This window comes from Lactuca virosa, chromosome 2, assembly GCF_052849685.1.
Source record: "Lactuca virosa cultivar CGN04683 chromosome 2, Lactuca_virosa_CGN04683_v6, whole genome shotgun sequence".
Classification (NCBI taxonomy): Eukaryota; Viridiplantae; Streptophyta; class Magnoliopsida; order Asterales; family Asteraceae; genus Lactuca; species Lactuca virosa.
In genome coordinates this window covers 254,281,198-254,290,855 of record NC_136427.1, presented here as the reverse complement: position 1 = coordinate 254,290,855, position 9,658 = coordinate 254,281,198, and the positions used below count along the sequence as shown (strand labels likewise).

At 41.0% G+C, this 9,658-nt stretch overlaps 1 protein-coding gene and 1 non-coding gene across 2 annotated transcripts; one reads left to right on the top strand and one right to left on the bottom strand.

Moving 5' to 3' along the window:
* The first annotated feature begins 811 nt into the window (after nt 1-811).
* Nucleotides 812-2,577, top strand: LOC145158411 (uncharacterized). Its single transcript, XM_079077316.1, has 2 exons — nt 812-1,888; nt 1,993-2,577. Exons 1-2 carry the CDS (start codon nt 812-814, stop codon nt 2,575-2,577), a joined length of 1,662 nt encoding a protein of 553 aa, XP_078933442.1.
* Nucleotides 941-1,047, bottom strand: LOC145162006 (small nucleolar RNA R71). The gene has a single exon (XR_013738861.1). It is a non-coding gene; the product is annotated as a small nucleolar RNA R71 (small nucleolar RNA).
* Nucleotides 2,578-9,658: the final 7,081 nt, after the last annotated feature.

The following is a 9,658-nucleotide window of genomic DNA, read 5'->3' as shown; positions in this document are numbered from 1 at the left end:
CTAGTTTTATCGATCCTTTGTGTAAGTTTATCTTACACAAAGTTATTTTTTTTCAGTAATTCAGTAAGTAGGTTAAGTTTTAGTTTTTATTAGTTTTTAGTCGTTTTTATTTAATTTTATTTATTTTTGAGTTTTAGACAGTCTACTCGCCGAGTGCACTCGACCCTACTCGGCGAGTACCCTGCTGTTTGACAATTTAATTTTTATTTTTGTTCAGTTTCATTTTTTGTTCTTTTTACGTGTTTTTCTTGTTTTGTTGCAGGATTTTCATGACCAGAGGATCCAACACTCCACTGGTTCCCCCTTTTGAAGACCCGGAATCCGCGTTGAGGAAAAACAAAGGCAAAGACGTTGAAAGCTCGAATACACCTAAGAAGTCGCCTTTGTCTGGCTTGAAGACGGTTTTTGGGAAGAAGAAGAGCAGCAAATTAGGAGCATCCAGCGCCTCTTTAGCAAGCGAAGACCCAATCAGAGAGGATACCGGGTACGAAACCGAAGAAGAAGAAGACCCTACATTCGGGCACGTTTCCGATTCCGACGACGAATTAGCTATCCCTATGGCTAACATCGATGAAGTCCCCATGGGGAATGGAAGAAGAGGATACGCGATGATACCGGGCCAGGACTTGTGCAACCCGTAATTCCCGCAACTGCCACTTTTGAGCTTAAGGGTCACATCCTTGCTCTACTCAAAGAGATCCCCTTCCACGGAAAAGACCACGAAGATGCTTACAAACACTTGGATGAAGTCAATGATGTAGCTGACTATTTTAATGTTCCAAACGTGCCTCGCAAAACTCAGCTACTTCGCATGCTTCCGGTTACATTGAAGGGTGCTGCAAAGGATTGGCTCAAGTCACTCCCCCCCGGATCCATCACAACATGGGCCAAGATGAAAGAAGAGTTTATTGATCAATTTTGCCCACCCTCCAAGATATCTAAGTTAAAGAAAGCCATAGCCAACTTTGAACAACAAGCTGGAGAGTCACTTTATGAAGCTTGGGAGAGGTACAAGAGTTTGCTAAGGAATTGCCCACATCATGACCTTAATAGTCAACAAAAAGTCTCCATTTTTTATGATGGAGTAAATGTTACAACAAGACAATTACTTGACTCGCAAGGTCCACTAACACAGAAGGCACCCCTGGTGATAAAGCAACTAATTGAAGAATTTTCTAAGCATTCTAGAGAATACCACAACCCAAGGAATGATGTGACAAGGGGATCAGCTTATGCAGCTTCAGAAGATTTGTCAGCAGTTATGGCTTTGTTGAAAACCATGGATAGGAGGATGGATAAAATGGATCAAACGATACATGCTATTCGGGTGGGTTGTGAGAATTGCCATGGACCTCATCTTACTAGAGATTGTGACTTGGACGAGAACGGGAATAAGAAGGTGCAAGTATGCTACTCAAGTGGTGACCGATATGATGAAGATTGGCGAAAACCCAAGAAAGAATGGCTTCCTTATGATGAGTACAAGAAGGCTAAGGAGGAGAAATATAAACAAAAAGGAAGAGGTTTTTACCAAAAGGAGGAGCCGATGCAAGAAAGAAAACCAAGTTTGGAGGAGATGCTTACCAAGTTTGTAGCTGCTTCAGAAAAGAGACACAATGACCATGATGCTGCAATACAAGAGACAAGAACAATGCTTAGGAATCAGCAAGCATCTATCCACAACATTGAGACACAACTGGGGCAACTTGCTCAACAAATTAATCAAAGATCACCGGGAGAACTCCCTAGTAAAACCAAAAACAACCCACGAGGCGCACATATAAATATTGTGACAACTAGAAGTGGGAAGATAATTACCCCCTGTCACCTATTCAGAATGAAGAGCCCAAGCAGTCACAAAAGGAGGATGCAGAAAAACCGAGCCAAAGTCAAAATCTACTGGACACAGACCCTACTCGCCGAGTCCAGAATATGGACTCGACGAGTCCATTGCCTAATCAGAAAAGTCAGATTCCTGCAAAGCCATTTCAGCCTCCATTGCCATATCCAGCCAGGGCTAAGAAGGAAAAGAATGAAGAAGACTACCAGAAGTTTCTAGAACACATAAAGGCTCTTCAAATCAACATACCATTCATAGAAGCGGTTGCCCAAATGCCAAAATACGCCAAGTTTCTCAAAGAGCTTCTAACTAATCGAAGGAAGATGGAAGAAGTGAGTGAAGTAGTTCTTAATGAGAATTGCTCAGCTGCCATGTTGAACAAGCTACCGAAGAAAAAGGGTGACCCGGGAAGCTTAACATTGCCTTGTCAATTTGGGAATTTGGCCACCATTCATGCTTTGGCCGATTCAGGAGCAAGTGTAAACCTCATGCCTTATTCATTTTTCAAGAAATTAGATCTCCCGGAACCAAGGCCAATTCGAATGGCAATCCACTTAGCAAATAAAACGGTCACCTTTCCAAGAGGAATATGTGAAGATCTATTGGTGAAGGTAGATAAGTTCGTGTTTCCCGCGGACTTTATAATTTTGGACATGGAAGCGGATCCTCAAGTCCCGATCATCCTTGGAAGACCTTTCCTTAACACCGCAAGCGCTATAGTGGACATGCGAGATTAAAAACTTACTCTACGGGTGGGAGATGAATCGGTCACTTTCGGGGTTGATCAAGCCATGAAGCATGCAAGGAACAGTGATGACACGACATTTTCAATTGATATGTTGGATGAATTAATGGAGGAATGGAACAATGAAGAACCAAACAAGTCCACCATCGCCTTTGATGAAGAACTTGATGCTGAAAAAGACCTACTGGAAATAGAGAGACTGCTGGAAGAAGCTGATTATAATGAATTAATAAAGACCACTGAACAGCCGACTCGCCGAGTAGACACGACCTACTCGCCGAGTCCATTTGAAGAATCCCGAGAAAGCGCGAATTCTGCCCAGGACTCGACGAGTCCCCTCACTGGACTCGACGTGTTCAGCATGCAGAACACAAAAACTGAGCTGAAGGCACTACCAGATCACTTGGAGTATGCATTTCTTGAAGATGGTCAACAAAAACCTGTTATAATAGCTTCTGACCTCTCCAAATCTGAAAAAGAAGAATTAGTTCAAGTCTTGAAGAAGAGGAAGAGTGCCATTGCATGGAGTATCACCGATATCAAGGGAATAAGCCCCTCTTATTGCTCTCACAAGATCAACCTGGAAGAAGCAGCAAAGCCGGTAGTGCAACACCAAAGAAGATTGAACCCAAACATGCAAGAAGTGGTCAAGAAGGAAGTAGTCAAGCTTTTAGATGCGGGGATCATTTATTCTATTTCCGATAGTCCATGGGTTAGTCCTGTTCAAGTGGTGCCCAAGAAAGGAGGGATGACGGTCGTAACAAACGAGAAGAATGAGCTTATTCCGACCCGAACGGTAACCGGTTGGCGAGTGTGCATCGATTATCGAAAGCTAAACGATGCCACTCGTAAAGACCATTTTCCTTTACCTTTTATTGATCAAATGCTTGAAAGATTGTCCGGCCACAGTTATTATTGTTTCTTAGACGGATTTTCGGGCTACTTCCAAATACCCATAGACCCAATGGACCAAGAAAAGACCACTTTCACTTGCCCGAGTGGGACTTTTGCCTATCGCCGCATGCCCTTTGGGTTATGCAATGCACCTGCGACATTTCAAAGGTGCATGACGGCCATATTCCACGACATGGTGGAAAAATTCATGGAAGTATTTATGGACGATTTTTCTGTTTTTGGATCTTCCTTCCATGATTGTCTTGCTAACCTTGATTTAATGCTTGCAAGGTGTGAAAAAACCGATTTAGTCCTTAATTGGGAAAAATGTCACTTTATGGTTAAAGAGGGTATAGTTTTGGGCCATAAGGTATCCAAATCAGGGATAGAGGTTGATCGGGAAAAAATAGATACAATTGCTAAATTACCTCCACCAACTAATGTAAAGGGCATTAGGAGTTTTTTAGGACACGCGGGTTTTTACCGCCGTTTCATAAAAGATATTTCTAAAATAGCTAGACCTCTAACACAATTGCTTTTAAAAGATGCACCATTTAATTTCACTAAAGAATGTCTAGAGGCCTTTGAATTTTTGAAAGAAAAACTAACTAATGCCCCGATCATTATTGCCCCGAATTGGAACTTACCTTTTGAAATAATGTGTGATGCAAGTGATTTTGCATTAGGAGCTGTCCTTGGTCAAAGGGTTGATAAGCACTTTCGACCCATTTATTATGCAAGTAAGACTTTGAATCCGGCCAAAGAAAATTACACCACAACTGAAAAAGAATTACTAGCAATGGTGTATGCTTTTGACAAATTCCACCCTTATCTTGTCTTATCTAAAACCACTGTTTTTACTGACCACTCTGCTATTAAGTACTTGTTTGCCAAGCAGGATGCAAAGCCAAGATTGATACGTTGGGTTCTACTTCTACAAGAATTTGATATCGAGATACACGATAAGAAGGGAATGGAGAATGTAGCAGCCGGCCACTTATGAAGGCTAGAAAACCCGCATTTGGAATCATTGGAAGAAGATAAAATTGGAGATGATTTTCCGGATGAGTACATTTTGGTGACCACGGGGGAAGAGCCATGGTTTGCAGATATAGCTAATTATTTAGCTACCAAGTACATCCCAAAAGACTTTACCCGCCAACAAAAGAAGAAATTCTTTTCAGAAATAAAATACTACTTTTGGGATGAGCCATATCTTTTTCGAAGCTGTGCGGATGGGATCATAAGGAGATGCGTATTCGGGAATGAAAGCCGAGAAATTTTGGAGCATTGCCATAGCGGGCCCACCGGTGGACATCATGGAGCACATTACACGACAAAGAAGATATTTGATATTGGGTTTTATTGGCCCACAATTTTTAAAGATGCTAACCAATATGTCACAGAGTGTGATGCATGCCAAAGAGCGGGAAACATATCATCCCGAAACGAGATGCCACAACATAGTATTCAAGTGTGTGAAGTGTTTGATGTGTGGGGGATCGATTTCATGGAACCGTTTCCAATGTCAAAAGGGAACAAATATATTTTGGTGGCGGTTGATTATGTATCCAAATGGGCGGAAGCACAAGCTTTACCAACTAATGATGCTCGGGTGGTCGTGCGTTTTCTAAAGAAGTTATTCTCAAGATTTGGAGTTCCTAAAACTCTTATTAGTGACCGGGGCACTCATTTTGCTAATGATCAATTAGAAAAAGTGTTAAGAAAATATGGGGTAACCCATAAATTCTCTACATCTTACCATCCACAAACTAGTGGGCAAACTGAAGTGACGAATAGAGCATTAAAAAGAATTTTGGAGAGATCGGTGGGTAGTAATCGAAAGGAATGGTCGGATAGGTTAGATGATGCACTTTGGGCCTTCCGAACAGCTTTCAAAACACCTATTGGTACTACACCATATAGGCTAGTTTATGGGAAGCAATGTCATTTACCGGTGGAAATAGAGCATAAAGCTTTTTGGGCTTTAAAAATGTGCAACTTTGATATAGCTGAACTTAGAAAAAACCGGTTGATGCAAATGAATGCTCTTGAAGAACTTAGGAATGAGGCTTATACTAGCTCCTTGATTTATAAAGAAAAAACCAAGAGTTGGCATGACAAAAGAATCAAGGGTAATAAAGACTTTCATGAAGGGCAAAAAGTGTTACTTTTTAATTCAAGGCTCAAACTCTTTCCGGGCAAACTAAAGTCAAGATGGGATGGTCCATTTCTAGTGAAGAAGGTTTTTCCACATGGAGCTATCGAGTTATTATCAAGAGATGGCACTCCTTTCAAAGTTAATGGGCATAGGGTGAAAAAATATGAAGAAGGAATCCCGAGGAATGAAGACATAGAAGAAGGGCTGTTGTTGGAAGGCATGACAGAAACGTAGAGCAGAAGGAGTCCAGCTAACGACTCCTTAAAAAGAAGCGCTTCCGGGAGGCAACCCGAGTTTAGACTTTACATTTCTTTCCTTTTATTTTTCTTTTTCACTTTTAGGATATGTTTTCTTTTCATTCTTCTTCTGAAATTATGCTTAAAATGATTGCTTGAGGGCAAGCAATGCTCGACGTGTGGGGTGGTGGTTTAAAAAATCGAGTTTTTTTTTCAAACTGACTAATGAACTCGCCGAGTTCATAAGATTACTCGGCGAGTACTTTCTGAAATCCACGACACATCGCGAACACGCGTTCCTACTCGGCAAGTAGATATTTCTACTCGACGAGTATATGCATTTAAACGGGTTTTCACAATCTGTAAATAAGGGTTTTTTTTACCCTACTCATTTTCACCAGCCGCCTCCCGTTCATACTTGCCGAGCATTCAGTTTTCTCTCAAGCCATTCCTTTGATTTCTTGTTGAATCTTCATCCATAGAGAAAAAGGTATGATTTTTCCTTTGAATTCTTGCTAAAGGTCACAACTTTATCAGTTATTGGTTCTTATTTTGCTAAAATCCGGATTTGGGGGTTTACTCCAATTCTAGGGTTTCGATTTTAGGATAAATTAGGAGGATTTGGACAAAATTTCTTGTGGATTTATGCTTAAAGGACTTAGAACAGCAAACCCCTATGCAAATATATGTATTTTGATTGACCTAATATGGACCGATTGAAATCTGTACTCGCAGTTCATCCTACTCGCCGAGTAGTTCGTGGACTCGGCGAGTAGATGCTATGATGGACCTGTTATGGTTAACTTTAATTGCTGGGTTTTGTTTGTTGTTGTTTTCTTGATGTTTTTATGCAGAAATCATGTCCAGAAGAGGCCAGAGTTCAAGAGGAGGAGGTCAAGGAGACATTCCATGGCTTACTTTTCCACAAATTACTTCAAAATCTTCGCAAGTTAGGGCGAAGAACAGGTTGGAGGTCTTGAAGCAGAAAGAGATTCATCTACCTAATGCAATTAATTGGGATTGGTTGGGTAAAACTGGGTTGGAAGAGGAATTGACACCTTATTTGGTGAAATCTTTTGACGTGGGTGGATTAACAATAATTTGTGATGAATGGTTGCAGCTGTTCAAAATACAAGAACCTGTGTTTGCAGAACTATGTTGGGCGCTACTCTCTCATTCCGGGGTGGTAGTGAATATTATAGCGCCAACATTATCACTTTTTGCCTCGGAGGGGAGCTGCGCCACTGCAGCATAGCGGAACTCGCCTGGAGGGTTGGTCTCTATGACCAAAATGTCATCATGACGGAGGATTTTGAAGCATTTCTAGAGCAATGCCACAAGGATCTTCCCGAGGAAGTTGTTGCCTCCACTTGGTGGAATACTATTGCAAACCGGGTGTATATTCCCTCTTCTGCTCAAGAGGGCCATATTCGTTCTATGATCCATCGTCTCATCCACCGCCTCATCGCTAGTACCATAAATATGAGGAAGGATGATGACAAAGTTCCTACCCTCGACATTTTCTATTTGTGGAGCATCATTACCCCGGACGTCTTTTGCAACTTGCCTTATTGTTTGGCAAAATACCTTGCGGATGGAGCGGTTAAAGAGAAGATTACCTCCAAAATTAATGGGGGTATGTTTGTGACAAGACTCGCAAGGTCGTATGGCATTTTGGACATGCAAGAGGCAAGGGCGTTGACCGTAATTTCTCCTCCTCCGTTTAACATTACATTATTCCGGAGGTCAAGGATTGTGGAAAAATTTGGGGATTCATTTGAAATTCCACATGTAGATGAGGTGGTTGCTCCCGAGAGGCCGGGAAGAAGAGTTAGGCAAAGGAACGAACGGGCCCGAGAAGACCCACCGGTTATTCCGGTGGAAGATGAGAATGAGGGATGGAATCAAGTGGTATATAGGAGATACTTGGATGACATTGGTCAAGGTGTTAATTATAACAATGAGTCATTCAATTATCTCTTTCAGCAAATGAACATTGCCCCAAGGCCCGGGCCCGGATATCCTTACATCATGAGTTGGGATGAGCGGATGCAGAGGAGAAACAATCAAGCATGAGGAAGTGGTGCAGGAGGGGCAGACATGGAAGAAGAAGTTTGAAGCTTGGTTTTATTTGGATGTTTTTTGTTTTGTGTTTGATGTTAAACTTTGTTGAACTTGGATTATTAGGACCTTGGTTTGTTCGCTTTCACTTGTAGTTGTATGTTTTTCAGGTTTGAAGATTAGGATGCATTTAGGAGTCTCATTGGTCAAGGCTAAAGTGAGGATTGGTTTAGATGAGTATGCGAAATGTTACATTTAAGGTTGAGTCCGTTAGGATTGAGAGTGACAAAATGTGTTATTACTGACGAAAATAAAAGAAGAGTCACTGAAGTGTCCTGTTTCAGCACCTCAGCCAAGGATAGACAACAGAAACATTTATTTTCGACTCAGCGTTTACTCGCCGAGTGCATCCACGGTACTCGCCGAGTTCATGTGCAAATCCACGATTTTCTGCTGGGGGCCGATTTACTCGCCGAGTTCACGCTTGACTCGCCGAGTCCCTTAACATTTTATACCCTCGAAATCTATTTTTGGGCACATTCACTGCAGCTTTTGTCCATAATTTTGTGAAGATTCATTCCTGGAAGATTTCTGAGAGCTTTTTCCTAAGCATTTGGAGTTATTTAGATGTTTACCACACGCGACATGACACCCAAGGCATGGATGAGCTGTTCCCATGTCTAAAGACATTCGAAATAGGAGCTTAATTGAAGATGATCAGCCTCGCCACTGCTATCCCAGGGGAGTTTGTTCCAATTCCCTCTATATTTTATATTTCTCCTTTTCATGCATAACATGCAATGGGGACATTGCATAAATTAAGTGTGGGGTAGGGGGTTGGTTACATTTTAGTCAACTTAGAATCCTAATTTAGGTTTAATTTTTTCAAAAAATATTGCATAAAAAATTGCTAGGGTTTAATTAGGAAATTTTGGTAAAAGTAATTAGGATTCCATGTTAGAATTATGTTGATGATTGCATGAAGACCCAAATATTTAGTTGAGCCTATATACGTTCTAGTGCATTTGTGGCCTCCTTATTCCAGTGAAATCATGGGACAAAAACACGACCTTGCTTAGTCCGAAGGATGCAATATGTTTAGCATCGTGTACCAGAAATGTATCCAGGAAAATTATTATTTTTAACCAATAAAGGTTGAAGTTGAGCACCCCTGCTTAAGCATGTAGGGTTTTGAAAGAGAAAAAAAAGATATAAGTGAGTTACATGTGAAAAAAGAAGAAGAAGGAATTACAAGAAAAAGTTTGAAGAATTTTTGGAGCATCAAAGTCAAAGTCTGAAGATCAAAATTCTGAAGATTCAAAAATTGAAGATACCCAAAAATCAAAGATCAAATTGTCAAAGAAGTGAGGATCCAAAAGAGCTCCATAGTGGTATCATAAATTGTAATTTCTAGATTATGTATGCTTGGGTTGCTCAACCAAAAATACCTTGAGGTAGGAGGTTTTCTGCGGATGGATTCCGAGGGATGCATAAAATGAGCATTGTTCGGGATAAGTGGGTGAATGTTTATGAGGATTGTAAGTATTTGGAATATTGGGGGGTTTTTAGGAAAATTTTAGACACAAATGCATGCGTTGCGGTTTTGGCATAATGGCTGGGTTCAATTGGAGTTGTCTTATGTGATTCTAATGTGCTAAAATTCAGTTTTGCTTGGGGGCAAGCAAAAGTCAAGTGTGGGGTATTTTGATATGTGCATAATT

Excerpts from the sequence above, each read along its gene's own strand:
- LOC145158411 (XM_079077316.1), top strand. The coding sequence starts at position 812 with ATGCTTCCGGTTACATTGAAGGGTGCTGCAAAGGATTGGCTCAAGTCA. Across the intron at positions 1,889-1,992 it reads TGCAGAAAAACCGAGCCAAA|CCTCCATTGCCATATCCAGC; the intron begins GTCAAAATCTAC and ends AAGCCATTTCAG.